We start from the raw sequence: 22,203 nt of genomic DNA, 5'->3' as shown, positions 1-22,203 counted from the left end.
GTGTGTGTGTGTGTGTGTGTGTGTGTGTGTGTGTGTGTGTGTGTGTGCGCGCGCGCATTTCCACACGCTTCTTGTTCATTCACTTTATTGAAAAGAACTGCTCGCTGTCTTAATTTGCTATTGAAAACACTTCATTGACACAGTGTCTCAGGGTAAAGACCTTTGTCAGGCATCTCACCGAGCTTTAAAAAAAACAAAACTGCACAATACCACTTATAGACTGGACGAGCTAATGCATGTGTTAGAATATGAATGAGTCAGAGACTGCTCTTTCCCTATGGAGGCGGACACGTTCATGTTATGGTCCTCTCCTTGGTTACCATATATAATGCACTTAAAATGTAATCCAATTTAAATGTCAGAAGTGGTCAGCATTGATTTTGTTCATCTTTAGATTCCAGGGCAGCGTGTTTTAAAGTATTTAATTTAACTGTTTTGGGATGACACAATAAACCAGACACGTCTCGGTATCCACTGGAAACAAGAGAGCCCGAAACACCCGAGCAATCGCACATGATTCCCATTCACCTCACCTCTACTTAATCCACCACTAAACGGGGATTAGTCGAGAGTTGGACAAAGTAAAAGCCTGAGAGTTTCTTGAACTTCACAATGATCCCTTCTCCCCGACCGCAGAGACATCTGCCAAAGAGGGCCTCCTGTTGTGGTGCCAGAGGAAGACTGCGCCCTACAAGAATGTCAACATCCAAAACTTTCACATCAGGTGAGGAACACACCGTAAGAAACATAAAAAAAAAAGGTGTTTTACTCAAATACCGAGATGTAGTTACAGGAAATCAGATGACGCAGAGTCTCGGCGTCAAGCAGAGGAAATTAGGCCGAAATAATGTGAAAGAGCAGTGGTGCTATCATCTCACCTAAAGACAGGTTTGGTGTAAATTTGGTTCTTCACTTTGGTTAATTTTTTTTATTTGGCTCTTAAAAGATTAACACTGCCAAATTGTATCCGAGCCAGGGCTTGTAAACAAAAGTAAACCGTCCACAAGAGTTTTTGGTTACTTGTCGTCCTTCAAGTTTAGAGATTTTGCTGAAATCCAGTTATACTGTAACTTAAGCTAAGCAGAGTTAGGACGTTGCCCACGCAATCTTTGCAGCAGTGTTCATGAAGAAGACACGAGGAAAGAGTTGAATGAGAGCCGACTGTGGTTTGTCCTCAGGTCATTGTTGCCATTAAAATACACCGACATAGTGTGTAAAAAAAAAAAATAAATAGAAAGTCAGTCAGAAAATCTGCTTGTAAAGCAGTAGCGAGTAATAACACAGTAATAACCAGGCGGCAACCTCCGGGTCTGAAAATGAAGCCAATGTTTTAAACTTGCATTCTCTCTAATGGCCGTCGGGGGGGAAATGACTCTACTTCTCATTTTATTTATTCCCTCAGTAAACATTGTAAACATGGGTTTATGGTCTCAATCTCTAGTGCCAAGTCTTCTTCAATACAGCATGATGTTCATTTAGTAAATTATGTTCCTATTTAGAGTAAAATAGAGCATAAAGCAGAGTATGTTTTAGGGCGGGGCTACCTTGTGATTGACAGGTCGCTACTACAGCGTTGTCGGGTCTAGGAGTTGCCCGTGTTTTTGTCTCAGAACTTTAACTTTTTCACAGCGTGTTTTCAGTTCATGAAAGTTAGTTGTAACCTTTCGGGCGCCTAAAAGTCTTATTTAACGATCTGTACATGGCTCCACCCTCTCGTGTCAAAAAACAAGATGGCGACGACGAAAATGCCAAACCCAAGGTTTTAAGACCTTAGTCCACAAACCGATAGGTGACGTCACAGTGACCACGTTCACTTCTTATATAGTGGACTCGGATGAGTATTTTAACAATTTGATCAACTCAGCGCTTCTCCCATCTGTATGTGGAGTTTTGTGAAATCTGTGTAAATTCAATGAAACATTTTTACCGTCTGGTTTTGTTTGTATTCCAGAACCTGCATTTTCTAGCATCTTGCTGCAATTATTTGGTGTCACCTGAGTTTAAATGGTTTGTTTTCATCCAGCCAAAGAAAAGAGACTTAAAAAGAGAGCCTACAGAGCTTGAATAAGACAGTGCTTCAAGACCACTATTCTCCACTGGGGCACTAAGAGCGCTCTCTCAGCACTGCAGTAGTATTTAGGTTTGGAGTATGAATACTGCAACTATCTCTTCAGGACACTGCTTTGTAAATTCAATAACATTGTTATAAGAAATATATTTTAAGCACACCAGGATCACATAAAAATATCAGAAGTGGTTATCGCCTCAGATGGTGCTGATGCTGAACAGATGAGAACTAAAAGCAGACAGATTTAACAGAGAACAGACCAGCTGACATGCTCTCATAAACCAGACCGACAGAGAGGGAGAGGATGTGCCAGTAATCAACCAATGTGTTTGAAATTATATCAAACTCATCTCGCTAATTTGTTACCCTGCGAGCAGAGAGCAGCAGTAAATCATCCAGAAGTCTTCTAGTGAGATTGCACTGCACCATCCCATCATACGTTCAATGAACCTCAGAGGGCCAAACTAAAAATATGTCTTCCGGCTAAGTGAACACATGCTCATTGATTACAGGACGAAGATGTGATTCAACTATAGCAATTTAGCAGATTTGCACTTTTAAGTACTTTTATTTATTGTGTCAGTGCATCTTTTTAACCTGCATGTCCGCAGATGGAAATCTTAAAGCTGCTCGAACAACAGTTTTTATATTAACAATAGATTAAATCACCGTGTGTGACGTGAAAGTTGTCACCCGACTCTGCAGTTCCTCTTAACTCAAACTAGTTTAGCTCTTTTGGTTTGATGGTGCAAATCTACAGTGTTTGGGTTCAGTCTCACCGCTCACAATGGGGCTTTTGTGTGATTCCTTGTGGAGAAACTCAGTTTGTCGATTAAATCAACTAATCAATTCAATGACAAAATCGTTTGAGTGTTAGTCGCGTATAGGAATTTCTTTAATCGAGGACAGCATGAGCACAAATGCTTCACTGAACACTACCTGCTAGCACCAAACGGACAGATTTAGGCAGCTAGTTCCCTCAGGAATTGGTAGAGGCCGAAACACAGCTTAAACAAGAGTGAAATATAACGCTAATGGGATGCTAATGCTGCTCTGTGAGGCAGCTATTTGTTTTGTCATATCAACTTTATAAGCTTTGGTTATCGGTGTTGTGGCCAAAAAAAAAGCACTTTTGGCAAAATGGAACTAATGATAGCGAATGAAAGCATTCATGTCTAACATAGACATGGTAAAAACATTATAAATAAACCAGGGAAATAAATGAATAAACCTGAAAGGCTTGATGAAAATGCTGCAGCTGCAGCATTCTGTAAAACTTCATCTTTAAGTCAAAGTGAGACCACTTGCCAAGAAAATTATTCTGGAAAAGTCAAGTAAAGCAGAACCAAAAGTGCCGTGTCTGTTCAGTGTATAAAAGTAACCGAGCACGGATTTATTTTTCTCTGAACTTGTTCCAGAATCTGTCCCTCTGATGCTAAATATAATGACTGCTATTAACAATTGTGTCCTTGAAAGTCATTCGATGGGTCTCCACTTTCTGTTTTCTTCAGAGAGGCACATGACATCGGATACTTTCCAATGATTTTGTTCCAACACACTTTGCCTTATCCGACATTAGAATGAAATCTTAATTAATCTAAAGCTCATAGTATGTCTTATAATGGTAGTTTTTCTTAAAATATAATAAATAAATCTATGGAGTTGGGAAAGTGTCTCTCCTAAAATAACGTCATGTAGGATCTCAAACTTCAGAAGCTGTGGTTCAGCTTTAATTGGAGACTTGGACCATGTAGTACATTAGATAATGTATCCTCCCTGTGTGGTCGGGTTTCTGCTGCGTTACAGTAACGCACCGCGCTGCTGGGAGCATGAGGGTGTGTTACATGAAACTAATTAGGGAGTCCGATGGAGGGGAATGGTCTCCATCAAAGATTACAGTCAAATTCCAGTTTTTTTTTTTTTCTTCAGCTTGTTATGTTTCACCTCACTTTCACCCTCATCTCAACTACTTCTCTCTGTTTCAGCTGGAAAGATGGTTTGGGTTTCTGTGCACTCATTCATCGACACCGTCCGGAGCTCATTGACTATGGAAAACTGCGCAAGGTGAGCGAGTGTTGTCTGACATTAATGTGACAAGAGAAGCCACTGAGAACATGAACCTCAAACATTAAAGTTCACCATATTTCAAATGTTTCTATGCAAAATAGACATAAGCACCGAGTGAAAGGAGACGAGACAAATTAAATTCTCATGATCAAAGCACATGAAGCATTAGTTTATCATCGATGTTTTTACATTGTAGATGCACATATCCTGGCGTTTTTTTAAGTAGTGATTGTTAGAAGTAATTGTAAAGGTCTTGATGGTCTGCTGTGTCTGCTGCTGTTAGGACGACCCCATGACCAACCTGAACACAGCCTTCGACGTGGCAGAGAAGTACCTGGACATCCCCAAGATGTTGGACGCAGAAGGTGAGCAGGCGGGGAGGAAAATAGTGAAATGATGATGAGGAGGACCGACTTTTTCCTGTGTTCAAAGACCAAAATATTCTCTCTCGGAAGTCTGGAAGTGACATAAACGGCGTCTGCACCACCCCTGTTTTTATAACTTCCTGAAGACCTACAATCCGACAGCGATTAACCGGGTCTGCAGAGGTGTGAAAAACTCAAACTGTTTTCTTCACATTCCTTTACAAGGATACTGCTGAATCGCATCCAGTTGCCTCTGTGCTGGCAGAGTTGAGAGTCAAAGCGCTTTTAGAAAAGAGACAAGAGGAGAACCAAAAAGGACCAAAATCCGGGTGAAGTTCTGAACAGCGAGATGGACTCGTCCTTTTCCATCTCCTGTTTTTTGCAGCCGGGTTATTGATCTCTAGGGACCAATGTCTCTGAGAGAATTTATTTTGGCCATAACACTGACACACGCAGCTGTGCACAAAGGAGTTACGGATCCTCTTTTCTATTGAATGTGAAATATGCTCTACGCTCTACAAATACGTTAGACATCTTCAGATATGGTTTCTGTTTATTTATTTCTGCACCTGTAGACGTGTAAAATCTGTGTGTGTTGCTGTTTTTAAGACAGATGTTTAAATCAAATCCTCCCTGTTCAGCACATCTGGACAGTGACACCACATGTTTTTCTTTCCACTCTGGATGTTGTCCATGTGAAGAGCTGAACCCCAGCTCTACTTCCTGTTCCTTCATCATTCTGTGCTCTGTTTAACAACCTCACCTCCACCCTCCGTCCCCTCCCTGACCTCCTCTCTTCCCCGCAGACATCGTGGGCACTGCCCGTCCGGACGAGAAGGCCATCATGACCTACGTGTCTAGCTTCTACCACGCCTTCTCAGGCGCCCAGAAGGTATCCTGGATGCAGCGTCTCCTTCCTCTTCCTCCCTCCTCTCCTCCCTCCTTTCAACATCCGCGTGTTTCTCCTAACAGTGCCCTTCTCTCTCTGCAGTGCACAACGCCCCTTCCCCTGCAGGGGTCACTCTCCTTCACTTTCCGCATGGTTCACGCCACCAAATGCATGATGGGAAGACAACTCTGTTCTCAGAGGCAATGAGCATCTCCAGTCTACCTCGTTGGTTGCGGCGCCGCAGGTCGGCAAATTCGCCCCTAATTAGGGTTTTGTTTCGCTTAACAGAAGCTGAGCGTGGGTGGGAGGCGCGGCGAAGTTGGTCTGATAGATGATGATGATTGCCTGTGATAAAAGCCGCAGTTGCTGATGGAGAGAAACAAATTAGCCTGAAGTGTTGCATGGTGGGGGGAGACATAACCATTTAGAAGGATGGTTATGTTCAGGCTTGAGAGTGACGGCTTAAATGGAGGGTGGAGGAATGAATGAAATTTAAACTGGCACTTCAAAAGCGAGCAGCAAGCTGTCTTTTAATTTTAATGGATACGTCTGTTTCCTCGTTTCTCTGGGAGATGGAATTGTCGTATCGGACTTTTCCCTGTTGGGTAATGAATGATTGTCCGTTAGTTTGATAGCTACCTTGAGGCACAACGGGGTCTCTGGGATTGTGCTGCGCCTCCTCTCAGACAGTCGGGGAGGAGCAGGGCATCAAAATGCTCAAGTTACATAAGAGTCAGGTTCATTTGAGAGGCCCGGCAGCAGAGAGGGCGCTTCAACACAGCTGTGTTTAAGCAACTCGGGATAGGAAAAAAAAAAAATGTCTGTGTTTATAAGTGGAGAGCGTGGAGAGGCGGAGTCTGCCTCACTGAGAGCAGTGAGACCACAGCTGGATTCTGAGAGGTGACCAGGCTGCTTCTTTAAATAAAACTTGACTAAGAAAGATAAAGTTGAGAAGGTTCCTCCCTCCATGCAACGTTAACGTCACAAACTTTAACTTTGCTCTCTGTTTGACTGCCTTTATCCTCCGTATTTTACAGTTATTGGCAGATGTTTGATACCAAATCTCTGGCTGTATTTCTGGATGATCTGCTCGAGGCATATTGCTTCAATGTGTTGATTTATTTAAACTGCATATTGAGCTGAGCCAGAGCTTTCCAGACACTTTATTTTCACTTCGTCTGCTCACTTCCCACATCAAATTCAGTCATTTTTAGGTAGAAGTGAGATTTCCCTACAAACAAACCAACTTGAAGACAACCTTCTAGGTGGACTTGAGATGACTTAAGCTCCGGCTGTTGCCTCCTCTAGTGATTGCGCCCCCTGCTGGCCCTTTTTGTCTCAGCACTCTTTTACTCTTGTGCATTTTTCTCTCTTCTCTGTCCTCTCTCCCCTTCCTCCCTCTGTTCCCTGGGCAGATATCATTAGCACCTTGAGGCCAGATGAGAAAGCCGTCATGACTTATGTGTCGTGTTACTACCACGCGTTCTCAGGCAAGCAGAAGGTGAGAAATGAAATGGAAAAGGAATTCTCCAAACAATAACTGGATACCTGCCAAAGTGCCTGGCAGAGAATTAACAGTCATTCTTGCCAACGTTCTTTTGTTGGCAGCTTACATGCAACTCTAAAACACCGAATGACACCAAAAAAACGACAATATGAGCGATTGCAATACCTTTTTAATTAAGAAAGAAAAAAATGTTGGCCCAACATTTATCAGGTGCGCACAAACACGACTCCATATGAATGATAATGTTCCTCTGTAACTGCTGGATATGCAAATAAGCGATTGTATTTCTGGTCAATTCATCATTTTAAAGCATTAAGCAGCCCAAGAAACACACATGTTCACATAGGTAACATTATATTGTGTGCCTTGAGCTGCTATGACTTCATACATTTTTGTTATAGTGGGCGGGAAACCAAACCCTTGGTTATTCAGCGCCTCCTTATCTGCCCTCTCTCAGCAGCGTATTGATCCTCGATAACCTTTCTGCGCTGCCAGCATGAAGTTCTTACGCTCCCGGTGGAATACATTATGACAAAGACGAGCCAAATCCACTTGAGATCTCTGCGGAGAATAATAGACTTATCACACACACGCATAGGACATCCGCTAAGCCTTCTGTACTTAAAATCTTTATTAGGATCCACTTCTTAATGGAGCTGTTGAACCTCCCGAGGAGCAGGAGTCCGGAAACCACTGCAGGCTGGCACACAGTTTTACAGCGCTGGCATGGATCTCGCATAGAAACAGCGACTCCTCTTCCGTCTAACACCTCAGATTTTTCCCTCCAGGGCAGAATTTACCCATAAACACCTTCACTCTTATGTTTCCTTGTTGGCCAGACTTGGACATGAAAATCCTAACATTGCCTTCTAAAAAATGAAGTATTTTAGTTGCATTACATTAAAAGTAAGCTTAAAGCTGCTCTCCGATAGGATTTTTTTTGCCCATGTTGTCTTTACAGTTTGTTTAAGCTGCCCCAGGTGGTAAACAAATCTGTTATTGCAGGTTTTAGTGCATAAATAAAATGTAAGAGAAATTACTTTGTCTTCACCGATCAACTGTGATTGTTTTTTTCCCCCTTAATCAATCCGTCCACTGTCCTCTCTCCTCCACCTCTGATGTCAGGACAAAGTTATTTCTTGAAAGAGGTCGTGGCTGTCAGTAAACAGAACCAGCGTGCAAACATTTGCTCACAGAAGCACGACCTGCACATCCTGGCTCTCCTTTTAAGGCAGCCCGCCCGCTGCTCCTGTTGGAGGCCCCCGCAGCATTTCTCCCGCCGAGCCAAGTTTCCCCCGTGATCTTTTGACAAAAGCAGACTGGAAGCAGTCCTCTGTGGGGAAAGCCAGTCTCTGAGTTATGAGAATGGGGGGGGGTGGGATTCAAGCCCGTACGCTCTAAAAGGACACCGCCGCGAGGTTATACCCCCTTTTCAGTGAATTAATCTCCTTGTCAAGCTTTCTTTTTTTAGAGGGAAATCGATAATGGTGCAGTCAGGGTTGATTCATGACAGTTGCTCGTGGATTTATTTTGATTTTAACTTCAGCGCTTTAAAATACTGCAGGAAAGTTTTAGATCGAGCTGAATATGCAACTTTTCCCGAGCTCAAATCCACCGCATATCTTCCAGACTTTGTGCATGTTTTGCTTAAATTTTCTCTATTTTTTTTTTCTCTATGTTCTCAATGAACTTTCCCGACCACATCTACTCGTCTTGAACCCAACGGGTTAACGGACTACATGTTGTCATGGAAATTCTGCTTCGCTCATGCATTGCCAGGCCAGTGATGAAGACTGACAGGCCAATGTTAAGGAGGTGTTGTGTCATGGATGAGTCCGTCCTTATCCCCACGGGGAACCGTTTTTATTCTCAGAGGAGCCTCGCTCTCCTGCTGTATTCCCACCGGCTCTCTGTATGTAGGCTGAGAGGCTGAAGTAACACACTGCACTCTATAAAAAGACTGCGGTGCCCCTTCACCTGACAACAAGTACAACATGATACAATCAGTCCTTGTCATCAGATGATTCATCTTAAGACATTTAGGTGACGTTCACACAATCCCAGACAGTTTTGCAGAAATAACATCATTGCTTGCAGCGTCGTTGCTGATCCATTGCTTCATTTCCAAAATGCCTCCTGTGGGAAATCTCTTGTGCTTATGTAGGCAGTGCAGATGGATGGATGCAGTTATGACGGAAATTAATGTAAATGTAAAAATAATATCCTGCATTGAATGTTCTGCTTTAGTGAAAGTACAGAAGTACTAGCAGCAAAATGTACATAAAGTACCAGAAATAAGTCCTGTTACTGATATATAATGTATTTGATATGACATTATTAGATCGTTGATTCTGATGGATAAATGGGTAAATAGCATTTTACTGTTGTAGCAGGTCAAAGGAGCTGCTACTTTATATACAGCTGGTTAGTTCAAGCTGGCGGTCGAATCCCCTCACAGGGTCTCAAGAAAAACCACACGAGTTGTGAGATGATTGAATCAGTAGGAAAGAAGTTTTACCACACACTTGTGTAATTCTTTGGAAATTTAAGCTTTAGCGTTTTACTTCTTTGAGTTATACAATGTAAATTAAATAGAAGTATCTAAGAAGATAAACTTCTGAAACCTGACAATCAGCCCAAACTAGACGGTAATATATTTTTATTTTTGCCGTCACAAGCCATAAAGCTTGGGAGGCTGTCGTGGCAATTTTATAATCCCACTCTGACAACAAGGAACGCGACAAAAGTCTCTGCCAGTATTGTCACATTATTAATGCTCAGAACATGTTGGGGTTAGTTTTTAATATGTACACCGATGAGAAGCCGTTCTCTCTCTTTATACTGTGGCTTGGTCCTCCCCCTCTGATCGATGTTGCTTCTTTAAGTTCGTATCCTTCATGCCTTTTGTTCTCATGGCCTCATTGTAACTCAAAGGTCAGGATCTTCTGGTGACATCCAGGTGGGCAACAAGGCCTTAGTTTAGGCAACCAGGCCAAGATTCAGTCAAAGGTTTCATAGCACAGGATTCAGTTTAAACACAAGGGAAGTTAATTATATGATCAAACGTAATCTCCCTCATAAGCTGTTTTAATCTTTAACAATGTGCTATATTTTATTAGATCATGTGTTTTAAATATAAAGGATCTAAAAAGTAAATACAGCCGTCATATAAAACTAAAAACTACAATATTTAAGTAGAAGTATAAAGTAGCATAAAATGGAGAGCCCAGAACAGAAAGTGCCTTCACTCAGCTCTGCGTCTCACACCGTTTCCCTCATCTTCCAGGCAGAGACGGCGGCCAACAGGATCTGCAAGGTGCTGGCTGTCAACCAAGAGAATGAGCAGCTGATGGAGGACTATGAGAAGCTGGCCAGTGATGTGAGCACCCCCCCCCCCCCGATTGTTCCTATAATTGTCCTGGACCTCCTCTGCCCTTCTTTCTCCCCCGTTCTCCTTTTTAAGCCGCTCCCTTGCCTCCCAGCCCTCGGGGGGTGGGGGGAAAAGAGTGCTCAGTGCAGGTGCAGGGTCAGGACTGGAAACAGGGTCGATGGAGATAGAACGGCAGCCAGGGAAACACTGTTGGTTTGAGGCTTAAGCGTAAAAGACAATCCTGCAACGAATCTTCATAAGACTGTTTTTGCCCGTTTTAGCTCACTTATAACTGTAAAATGTCCCGTTAAAGACATAACTCGGTCACAATTCTTCAATAACCAAGTTTAACAGATCTATGTTAAGACTGTTTGTGTGATTTGTTTATCCAAAATAAATTAGCTGATATATCTTTATCGGATTTTTAAAAACACCTCAAAACCTCATATTGGTCAGGCTTTATTATTCTGACGGTAGTTTTGTGATTCTAAAAAGTTTAAGATGGAAAATGGTCAGCAGCATTAAAAATAACATATTTTAAATGAGATAAAACTTGCAAAAACACAAGTATGGTCCTTTTTGGTCCAACATAAAATGTTGTTCGGGTTACATTTGGTTGCGAGAAATGAACAGCAAACCAATTATCTCAATCTGTATTCTTTTTCCCCTCGTTTCACACATTGATTACATCCACTACACATAATACACACATCACGACACATCATACATTTCCCCTTTTCCTTTTATCTGCACGGTTCTCCTTTGCATCTACATCTTCTTTCCCTTGACTGGTACTTGTTTTTCCTCCATCCCCTCTCTCTTATTCTCACCCTTCAACACACACACACACACACACACACACACACACACACACACACACACCACCACCCACACCACCATCAACACCCCAGCTGTTGGAGTGGATCCGTCGCACCATCCCCTGGCTGGAGAACCGCATGCCTGAGAACACCATGCAGGCCATGCAGCAGAAGCTGGAGGACTTCAGAGATTACCGCCGCCTCCACAAGCCGCCCAAAGTGCAGGAGAAGTGCCAGCTGGAGATCAACTTCAACACCCTGCAGACCAAGCTGAGGCTCAGCAACAGGCCCGCCTTCATGCCCTCGGAGGGGAAGATGGTCTCGGTAGGTCACACAAAACAAACACAGAACACGACTGTGATGGGCTTCAGTGGCCAAAGATTTACCTCAGCTTATATGAATCATGGAGGCACATGAAGCCAGGGAACATTTGATCCCATTATTAAACCCGTGTCTCACTTGGTTGCTTGTTTGCTTTAAAATGTCCATCTACAGTGCAGCCCAAATATAACCTAGAGTATCATGACCTCTATAGATAAATCTGTAGAAGGTGTGCCCTCCAAAACTCTTTTAATGACTTTAATCATACAAAGTCTCTCATCAAAACTCTGTTTTAGTTTCCATACATATGTGGATAATTGCAAAAAAAGCATACGATTTGCAGATATTTTTTTGTAGCTTCCATCCAATTTAAAGCTACGTTAATCAATATTTTGATGTGTATACAAGCAACTGTTTGCTGTCAAGTTCACAGTTCACAGCCTGTTTCCTGCTGCTCACAATTGGCCAAAAAATCTGTTAAAGCAGGTTGAACTTCAGCGATCATATGACGTATTAAAATGCACAGCATGAACTTGTACAATAAAAAGTGAGAGAACAGATAAAAACACCAACAGGAAGGTTGATTTTTTCTCCTTTGCCTGGTGCAGGACATTAACAATGCGTGGGGAAATCTAGAGGGAGCCGAGAAGGGCTATGAAGAGTGGCTCCTCAATGAGATTCGCAGGCTGGAAAGACTCGACCACCTGGCGGAGAAATTCCGCCAGAAAGCAGCCATCCATGAAGCTTGGACTGAAGGTACTGAGAGGAGAAATACTCACTGTCTGGATATAAAGATCCAGCTCCTGTGTTTTAGCCTCATGTGCCTCAACCTGGCTGCTAAAAGCCACAACAAAGTCAAATAGAAATAAAAGCCTTTATGTAATTGTCCTTTTGTTTTAGTATCACGAAACCAGCATTACAAACAGGTAAATGTCATTGATGATAGGATTGAGATGCATATTTTTAGCTTTACTTTTTGGTGTCTCCCCCTGCAGGTAAAGAGGAAATGCTGCAAAAGCACGACTACGAAACGGCCTCTCTGTCAGACATTAAGGCCCTGCTGAAGAAACACGAGGCCTTCGAGAGCGACCTGGCTGCCCATCAGGACCGAGTGGAGCAGATCGCTGCCATCGCTCAGGAGTTAAAGTAAGATGTGATAAACAGGTTTATGGTGAAAAGATTGCACCGCTGCCTTCTGTTGATAAATACAAGATGAAATAGAGTGAGTTAGGTTGAGGTCTGTTCTTCCGTGGTTGAGTGATTGTTGTGTGTGGTGATCTTAAATGGTTTTTAGTCAATTATTATCTTCAGAATTTTCCTCGTAAACATCAAAAGTCAATCTCTTAATCTCTGGTTCACTTGATTTTGCAGATGTAAATGATGAAACACTGCAAAAGTGAAACACACACCTGACGAGTGACTCAAAGAAATCCTTTAGGGGCTTATAGAAATGTTTAACACCATAAAATCAAAACACAAACAAAGACACAACAGGATCATAAAGGCATTCAAGTGCATCGAAGATTCAAGTGCAACGGCAGAAAACAACCAAAGCTTAAGTAAATGATGTAAATGGAAACCGAGGTGATGCAGGTAATGATAATGAATCTTTTGTTCCCTTGTCTGTTTGTGCTCCAGTGAGCTGGACTACTACGACTCCCCCAGTGTAAATGCTCGCTGCCAGCGGATCTGTGACCAGTGGGACGCACTGGGAGCTATGACCCAGAAACGCAGCGAGGCTTTGCAGGTGGGAATAAATTGGCTACTGAGTTTCTACCGTCTAAAATCTCTTTGTTATCCCTGTTTTTAAGTTCCTTCTGTCCTTCTTGGTGCTGGTTAGAGCAGAAATAATAACACATTCTGAGATGAAAGTGTTCTCCCTCACAGTGAGAGGCTGCGAGGAGATTTGAATTTCAGGATTCGCTTTTCGCCTTGAAAATGCAGTGTGATGCTAAATCCATCTATTTATGCCCCAATGAATTTGTGTGGTAACCTTGTGTTTTTACGCTCAACAGAGAACTGAGAAGCTGCTTGAAACCATTGACCAACTGTACCTTGAGTTTGCCAAAAGAGCGGCTCCGTTCAACAACTGGATGGAGGGCGCCATGGAGGACCTGCAGGATACCTTCATCGTCCACACCATCGAGGAAATCCAGGTGAGAACAGAAATGACTCGCAGGGACCCCTAGCCGGCTAGCTGTTTCTCCCTGTTTCCAGTTTATGCTCAGCTAAGCTAACATTTACCTGACAGATATAAGAGTGATATCGATCTTTTCATTCAACTCAAACGTTCCCCAAAATGTCAAACTTTGGTTGAATGTAAAGCTTGGAAACATGGGAAAGACATACAGTATATTACTGACTTGTATGTAGCTGTTGCATACATGTACTAGTCTCATTACTAGTATGACACCAAGGCAAAGCACTGTAGGTTTACAGGATTAAATACAGTGTATATAAGTGAATACAAGTAAGTAAATATAAACTATTGTTGCTAATGTGTAAATACATTATGTATAAGATGTGAAACAACAGAATAACAAAGAAAAGCTTCAGTAAATGTTTGAACAGCACCAAACTGAAGATTTAAATTATACATGAGCTTAGTCTCTTTTCCAAAACTTCCAGAAAATCGCTGTAATTATTATCTGGGCACAATATCCATACTGTACTATATAAACCGTACCGTTGTCCTTGTGATCTCTGGCACCAGATGCTGCAATAAGAGCAGAAACCAGACTCTCCCTCCCTCATGTTCTAGCTAATGGTTTCAAAAAGCACTTGTACGTTTAAGTTCGGAAGACGGAGGAAGTAAATTGCTCTTTTAGAGAAAAAAAAAGCCTTTATTGTTGATTTTGTGGTTTAGATTTTCATTTCCTGTGTTTGTGTGCGTTGTGCCTCAGGGGTTAAGCACAGCCCACGAGCAGTTCAAAGCCACGCTGCCAGAGGCCGACAAAGAGCGCCAGGCCATCCTGGGCATCCACAATGAGATTGCCAAAATTGTGCAAACCTATCATGTGAATATGGCTGGCACCAACCCCTACACCACCATCAACCCACAGGAGGTTAACGCCAAATGGGACAAGGTAATTAAAATCAGTCATGAGCAAGGAAAGACGCACTTCACGATGGTTTTTAATCTTCATTTATCCAAAGAAGATCTAATGCAGCAGTTTCGAGTCTGCACATTGCAGACAGTTCTTTGGTTTGTTTGCCACAGGAATGACTGGTATTGATTCTCTCATCTAACTCTCGCCAAGAATAAGCGTATTTCACTAATATGCTATACCGTAAGATCTTACAGCCTTTAAAGGGACACATCATGAAAAAACCAAACATCTGCGTATTTCCACTCAAAGCTTGAGATCTACTTTTGCACATGTGCACTGTATGTTTTTTGCAAGCCAATCAGAGCAGACAGGGCTTTTTTTTTAAGGAGGGTACCGGTATATTCAGACAGACAGTATGAGAAAAAGAGTGTTTTTTTGAATATTAAAGCATATAAACATGTTCTAGTAGAAACCCGAAATACAGGTGGGAACATATAAATGTTTCCTTTAATGTTTGTCGGAAAATTTGATATTTTTCACCCAGCTATTGTATTGTTAAAGGAAGCTGTCTCTGTCGTGGGTTTAAGCCACACACGCTGGTCTGTGTCAGGTCTTACAGTTACATTAAACGAGGCTCGCTACTACAATCAAACCTGTTTCTGCCAGCCCAAACTTGGCTGTATTAACGGCACAAGAGTTTTGTTTTTATTTTTAAAACTTTAGCAAGATCCTGTTCTACTGTGGAGAGAAATTCAGTGAATGCATCATCCTAGTTTCAGTCTGCCCTCTTCATTAAAAGTCACATTAATAACACATTTGGGTTTTTTCATGACTCTGCCTGCTGTAGGTCCGGCAGCTGGTGCCTCAGCGCGACCAGGCTCTGATTGAGGAACACGCACGGCAGCAGAACAACGAGCGTCTGCGCCGACAGTTTGCCAACCAGGCCAATGTCATCGGGCCGTGGATCCAGGCCAAGATGGAGGTCAGTGTGAGCAGAGCCGACGGTCAAATGACCAGGTTAAGAGGTCACAGTGAGGCCGGCGTCAGTGCAGCCTGTGTGTAACTTAGTTAGTTTGTAAGTATCAGTGCATTTAATAGTCAAAGTGGCATCACAGGATTTGCACTGACTGCAGCTACATGTAACATACAGCATACAAGTAAAATACCATTAGATATGATAAGAATATGTCTATGACCGGTAAAGAGGTCAATCTTATCGTGTCCTCCACTTTGCAGTGACTCATTCTTAATAAATAATCTGTATTTGTCTCTTGCAGGAAATCGGCCGCATCTCAATCGAGATGCACGGCACCCTGGAGGACCAGCTGACACACCTACGCCAGTACGAGAAGAGCATCGTCAACTACAAGCCAAAGATCGACCAGCTGGAGGGAGACCACCAGCTCATTCAGGAAGCTCTCATCTTTGACAACAAGCACACCAACTACACCATGGAGGTAAAAACCTGGAGCCAAGCTTTAAATACATCACCAAACATTTGAGATTGTTGTTGGTCTGTTTGACGTACTCATCTGACCCGACTGGTTTTGTGTTGTGTTGGTGTCAAATGGCCGCGGTTTGCCCCAAAGAACAAAGCAAAGGGTGGCAGAATGTTCAGACGACCACTGGAAAACCTTTGAGAGTTTTAATGCTGAACTTTCCTGACGTTGCACTTTTCCATCCTGTCGCCAGTGCACGATATTAACTTCTTGGCTCATCAGCCAAGTGCTGGAAAACTGTAAACCCCTGCCTGTCTCTGCCAAGAATTATTTTTACTGGCCAATAATTCATATGAATCTTGTTATTGAAACTCTGCACATCAACTGACCCATTTGCAGAGCTATTATGTAGGTGTGCTTCTAGAATCAGCCTCTGTGCAGAGGGTTTGGTAACGAGAGCAGATTTAAAGTGTTAAGACAGATTTTGTTCTTGTATTTATGCAAATTATGTATTTTTTTTGTCTGCATCTCGTTTTTTGCTGGGCATGTGCACCATTTAGGTTGTGGTTTAACCAGTGTAACAATAGTTATTCAGACAGAAGAAAAGCGGTAGTGATTCCCAACCTCCCATAAGGTACTTCTTAAATATGAGTACATTTACATCGAACTGTTTGTGTGAATGTGAACCCATTCAAGGGACATTAGTAGAAGTTTTAACCATTTTCCACCACTTTAGCTGCCCATTTTTTGCCAGGAATTTCATGTCAGCTGTTACATCTGAATAATTGTTAATTTTCTCCCGAAACAAGATGAAAATGTACTTTGTATAAAGAGATTTTTTTAATCAAATGATCATTTCTAATTTTCACTAATGATCTGAGCTTCTGAGCACAATGTTTCCAGGTACATCCTTGTAGCTGCATTAGTACCAGGATTGTTATTGTTGACTAAAACTGAAACCAAAACCAAAATGTTATTCGTTAATTGAAACTACATAAGAATGATATTCTTTAAGAAAAACTAAGACTAAACTGAAAAACATTTTATTTCCAACCTCTGTTTGACCCAGAACCAATGCCTCTGAGACTCTTTTACTATCCGTTTCTTCCTTAAACTTCTTGTTGCCTCTCACTCCTCTGCAGCACATCCGCGTGGGCTGGGAGCAGCTACTCACCACCATCGCCCGCACCATCAACGAAATCGAGAACCAGGTGTTGACGCGAGACGCCAAGGGCATCACCCAGGAACAGCTGAACGAGTACCGGGCTTCCTTCAACCACTTCGACAGGGTCAGTACTCGTCCTGAGTCACGGTGCAGACACAAAGCAGCAGGCGGGTGAGAGGTGCTGCAGGTCCTACGCTGCTCATTTACACAAGAAAGGTTTAGTGTTATTAAAAGAATAGTTGGACATTTGGGAAATATGTTTATTTGCGTTATTGCTGGTAGTTGGATGAGCATATCGATCATATCTGTCTGTTACATATAAAGTTAAAGCCAGCAGGTTGTTGGCTTAGCTTAACTTGAAACAGCCAGCCTGGCTCTGTCTGTCCAAAGGTATTAAAGTCGACCTATCAGCACCTCCAAAACTCAGTAATTAACACGTTCTATTTTGTTTCTTTAGTCGTACAAAAACCAACGTGTAAAAACATAAATTTTCCATGTTACCGGGGTTTTGTTGCCAAAACTATTTCCTGGTCGGGAGCAGTGACTTCCTGGAGTCTGCTGATTTATCAGTGAGCCTTTTGAGTGCCAAGTGTTAAGCTAAACTAACTGTCTGCTGGCTCTAGCTTCATATTTAGCGCATGAGAGTAGCGTCAATCTTCTCATCTAACTCTCAGCAAATAAGTTTATTTCCCAAAATGTTGGACTTAAATGGGTTTGTCTCTTATGTATTTAGACTGCATCAACAAAGCAAAGACGTTCAGGTGAGAATACATCAGTTTGTCGTGTCGTGCTGCCAGACCAATCCTTTAACGACCCTTCAACCAGAAAACATTGAGTGTACAGTTTGAGTGTGTGATGCATCAGGCTGTGTATCGACCTTACTGCTTGGTTGAAAAGGGACTTTCAGTTTGGTGACACAACATTCATCTTTAAAAGCTCGGGGGCTTTCAGGCAGATCAAGGAAAGTGGCAGCCAGAATCAGCCTCATGCACCAGCGGAAATCTTTTTATTGTGTAATACAAGAAGGTTGGCATTAAATCAAATCAAATGAAAACAGAGCAGGTAAAATAGGAATGGAGAATCTGTCCATTGAAGGCTGTTTCTATACAACCTGCTTTCTTTACCCCGCCTCCAGAACATAGTGTTTACACTGGGGCTCACCGTGTCAGAAACGGCACCAATTATGGTGGAGTTTTTATTCAGCTCCCCCTCCTCCTCTCCCTCTCCCTCTCCTCCTCCCAGCTCCCCTGCTGACTCCACCATTACCTCATGCATTTTTCCAGAGTTGGCCTATTGTTAATCAATACCTGAGGTTGAGTATCGGAGCCCACAGGAAGCCGACTGTGGACCTGAACTTGTGCTTTTGTTTCATATTTCATTAGGATTAATGCTTCCCTCTCCAAGGCTTTCAGCTTGACATTTGATGGTTGGTTGGGGTGAGGGGGAAGGTGTGTCGAGCTGTAGCACCAGATTAATCTGATGCATTGATTAGAAAAAGGAGTGATTTTTTTACTTTAGTTTGATGGGGGAAACATTTAGTCTGTACTATATTGGTTTATAGTCAGTGGCAGTGCTGAAACAATGTTTCAATTCATCCGTTAGTCCATCAATTAGAAAACAAATCAATTTTGAGTTTATCAAGCAAATGAATCAAACATTTGTTTATTTTAGCTTCTCGAATTCTAGGATTGGCTGTTTGTCACCTTAGTGCAACTTGAATACCTCTGGGTTTTGCACAAAGCAAGTTATTTGAACAGGTCTCGGCTTCCAGGGAGCTGGGACTGTTTTCTCACATTTTATAGATTAAACAATGAGTAGAATAATCAGGAAGATAATCCACAGTGAGACATTTTTTAACGCCTTAACTTTTACTATTTGCTGACATCTTATCGGCCGTACCATTAAGAAATAAACTCAGAAAACAATCAGATCAAATGATAAGGAAAATAATAATTAGTCGCAGCTCAAGTCTGTGTATTTACATTTACGTGATGCGAGTATGTGGTGAAATGAATTGTACATGTTAAAGGAAGCATTTTGCATTGATGCTGTACACAAAAAGGTAAAGAGATGTGATGTTCAGTATGCGTACCATCGGCGGTATGACTAACCTCACCATGGGGCCCCGTAGTCTGCCTGCCACACTGCACATTAACTCCTCTGAATGCCCTCGCCCAGCATGGCAGCACTGCTGCCACCGTGTGTTAACCTGCCACATCCTAATGAATATGCACTGTGTTCTCTGTTTTCTATCTTCATGCATGGCCCTCTCCCTTCACCCACCTCCCCCTTCACCCCCCTCACCTCCTTTTACCCCCACGTGCATGGTGCACTCCCTCCACCCTCCTCCTCCTCCCCCAACACCACCTCACCTACCTCCCCCTTCACCGTCACTGACACCGCTGTATGTGTTGCTGCATGGCCTGTGGCCCCCCCCCCCCTCCGACGCCTCGACTCGCCTGGCACTGGCCTCCCACACCCCAGGACCACTCGGGCACTCTGGGTGCGGAGGAGTTCAAGGCCTGCCTGATCAGCCTGGGCTTCGATATCGCCAACGATACACAGGTACTTCATCGTAGCCACGACCCCGCTGTGAGAGATTTAACTGGTTTCTTTCTTTCTTTTTTCTTTTGTACTCCCCCCCCCGTACTTCCTATTCTCCCTCTCTTCCCACCTTTACTCTTCATCCCTCCTGTCTAAATTTCCGTTTTGATTTCCCACACCTTGCGACGTCCACGTTGTGGATTATTGCGGCTTTCCTCCTTAATTCTACTCTTTGTTCATCCTATTATCTTCCAATCATTTCCCTCCGCTATCCCTGCCACTCTACATCTTTCTCTTCCTCCTGGTTTCCTTTGTCCATCGCTGACCTTGTAGAAGAGATCAGGAATCATGGACGCTGAAGACTTCAAAACCTGCCTTATCTCCGTTGGTTACAACCTGGTAAAGCCATGAGTGCTCCTCGAGTATGAAAGTTTGTTTGTGTGTGATTAATGAGAGCAGTTGGAAATGGTAATGATAGACGGAACCTTAATTGTTTTTAGATTTTATTTTAGATTTTGATGGATGTTTTTTTTTTTTTTTTTTCCATAGAGCTCTTAAATAAATGGAATATATTACAGAATATAATATAAATCATGGATAATTTAAATGAATTTAAAACTCACTTGTGTAATGTGTATTTGTGTTTTACAGTGAAGTCGTTAGCAGAACCCAAGTTCTATCTCTGTATGTAGAATATATGCCTTTTGCTGTGTGTTTTTGTGACTGAGCTTCACAGTTCCTCTCTGTTGCCACCAGGGTGAGAACGAGTTCTCCCGCATCATGAGCATAGTGGATCCCAACCGGATGGGCATGGTTACCTTCCAGGCCTTCATCGACTTCATGTCCCGCGAGACGGCCGACACAGACACTGCCGACCAAGTCATGGCCTCCTTCAAAGTCCTGGCGGGGGACAAGGTACAGCCGTGTGTTGTAGTAGAAATTCCTAGATTCAGCTCCATAACCACCAGAAAAAAAGGAGATCTTAAAGCCAGTGAACTCTTCAGCTACCAAATTATTCATTAAGTCATTGATATCCTACAAAAATGTATTTCCGACCACTAGAAAGAAATAAGAACCCAATTATACGTTCTTGATGTTACACATCCAACAGAAATGGAGCAGCATGGACATCTCATTGCACTTGTTTCCTTGTTACCTTGAAATATCGAAGTCTCTTTGGCTTGCTAGATGTTTGAAATATGTTGAAAGTGGCTGAAAGCTGCAGACACATAACAGAGAGTCTTTTGAATTCCATGTCCACATATAAATATTCATGTATCAAAAGGAATTCTAAATCCAGACACTTGCTTTTTATATTAAGCTCATTTTATTTCCCTACGTTCTCACCATCTGCTACATCTGAATATAGAATATATTGATTGCATAAAGCTGCTATTCTAACATAAAAATTTAATTTTTCTCATCCTTTGACAGAACTACATTTTAGCCGACGAGCTGCTCCGGGAGCTGCCTCCAGACCAGGCGGAGTACTGCATGGCCCGCATGGCCCCCTACACCGGCCCCGACGCTGTGCCCGGAGCCCTCGACTACATGTCGTTCTCTACCGCTCTGTACGGAGAGAGCGACCTCTGAACACTCTGTCAGTCGTCCTGACTCGGGACCACCAGCCTACCTGCTCTGATCACCGCCACATCCTCCGCCTGCCCCTTCACCAAACTCCTGTCCTACTACGCTCATTTTTTGTGTGTCTCTGGCCTTATCTTTTTGTCATTATCCTCTGTCTCCTCCTCCTCCTCCTCTTCCTCCTCCCCCCACCTCTCCAGCCTCCTCACTGCTCCCTCACACTCTGTCTCCGTTGCATTTGCTTCCCACGCAATGCAGCAGCTCTCCAGGTTTACAAAGAGGGAGAGAGAAAAAAAATGTTTTCCGTTTTTATTTTCTTGTCATTGTTTTACTTCATAAAATGAATAAAGTTAACATATTTTATTATACTGAACAAAAAAAAAGGTATTTTTCTTCACCTGATTGAAAATAAGATACAAAAATTGTAATAAAGAAAAAATTGCTATACTTTCTTTTCTTATTCTCTGTATACTACAGGGATCACTTATGGTTTTAATGGATGTACTTTGACAGTTTGTGCATTTAGCTGACTCTCTGAAAAGTAAATGCCTATATCATAAAACTGTAGGCAGTATGTGTATATCCCTATGTCCCTGGAGAAGCAAGCAAGAACAGAACCCACACTCATTAAAATGATTATGGTGGCCAAAATACTCCCACATGAAGTTAGTTATTACCTGCGTGATGTGGACTTGAGGAAACTAGAACCCTGAGTATCGCGGTGGTGGTGTGTTGTAGCCAGTTTTATTTCTTCTGAGTTAAATCTGTGGGGACATTTTCTTCAGTCCGGGACTTAATTCTGTTCAGGAGTTTATGATTATGCGAGTAAGGATTTGGTATGTGGTAACATACCACTGTCGTTTTCATTTTCTGCAGTCCAGATACACAACATTACTTTACACTTTTGACCTTTTTTTTTTTTTTAAACCAAACCTAAGGCTTTTTTTTTTAAAACTTTGGACTGTGGTAAATGTCTCATAGAAAAACAAGACTTTAACTTTGGGCCCCTCAAACAA

The 22,203-nt window shown here is 42.5% G+C and overlaps 1 protein-coding gene across 6 annotated transcripts in view; it reads left to right on the top strand.

Moving 5' to 3' along the window:
- actn1 (actinin, alpha 1) overlaps nt 1–21,560 on the top strand; it is a 48,106-nt gene extending 26,546 nt beyond the window's left edge. Inside the window, exons 5-22 of one of the 6 annotated variants that reach the window (XM_031847328.1) lie at nt 637–724; nt 4,054–4,132; nt 4,419–4,500; nt 6,805–6,890; nt 10,183–10,275; nt 11,178–11,408; nt 12,014–12,161; nt 12,401–12,551; nt 13,044–13,152; nt 13,421–13,561; nt 14,309–14,491; nt 15,303–15,437; nt 15,733–15,912; nt 17,037–17,183; nt 19,544–19,624; nt 19,937–20,002; nt 20,360–20,518; nt 21,038–21,560. In XM_031847328.1, the coding sequence (XP_031703188.1) occupies nt 637–724; nt 4,054–4,132; nt 4,419–4,500; nt 6,805–6,890; nt 10,183–10,275; nt 11,178–11,408; nt 12,014–12,161; nt 12,401–12,551; nt 13,044–13,152; nt 13,421–13,561; nt 14,309–14,491; nt 15,303–15,437; nt 15,733–15,912; nt 17,037–17,183; nt 19,544–19,624; nt 19,937–20,002; nt 20,360–20,518; nt 21,038–21,196 (2,318 nt within the window). In that variant the 3' untranslated portion in view covers nt 21,197–21,560. Of the gene's footprint in view, nt 1–636; nt 725–4,053; nt 4,133–4,418; nt 4,501–5,306; nt 5,393–6,804; nt 6,891–10,182; nt 10,276–11,177; nt 11,409–12,013; nt 12,162–12,400; nt 12,552–13,043; nt 13,153–13,420; nt 13,562–14,308; nt 14,492–15,302; nt 15,438–15,732; nt 15,913–17,036; nt 17,184–17,792; nt 19,371–19,543; nt 19,625–19,936; nt 20,003–20,359; nt 20,519–21,037 lie in introns of those variants that run through there. The other 5 variants (XM_031847327.1, XM_031847331.1, XM_031847330.1 and 2 more) reach the window with 5 other exon arrangements.
- Nucleotides 21,561–22,203: the final 643 nt, after the last annotated feature.

This window comes from Anarrhichthys ocellatus, unplaced genomic scaffold, assembly GCF_004355925.1.
Source record: "Anarrhichthys ocellatus isolate YVR2014 unplaced genomic scaffold, GSC_Weel_1.0 scaffold7, whole genome shotgun sequence".
Lineage (NCBI taxonomy): Eukaryota > Metazoa > Chordata > Actinopteri > Perciformes > Anarhichadidae > Anarrhichthys > Anarrhichthys ocellatus.
This window is presented reverse-complemented; position numbering and strand designations above follow the sequence as displayed.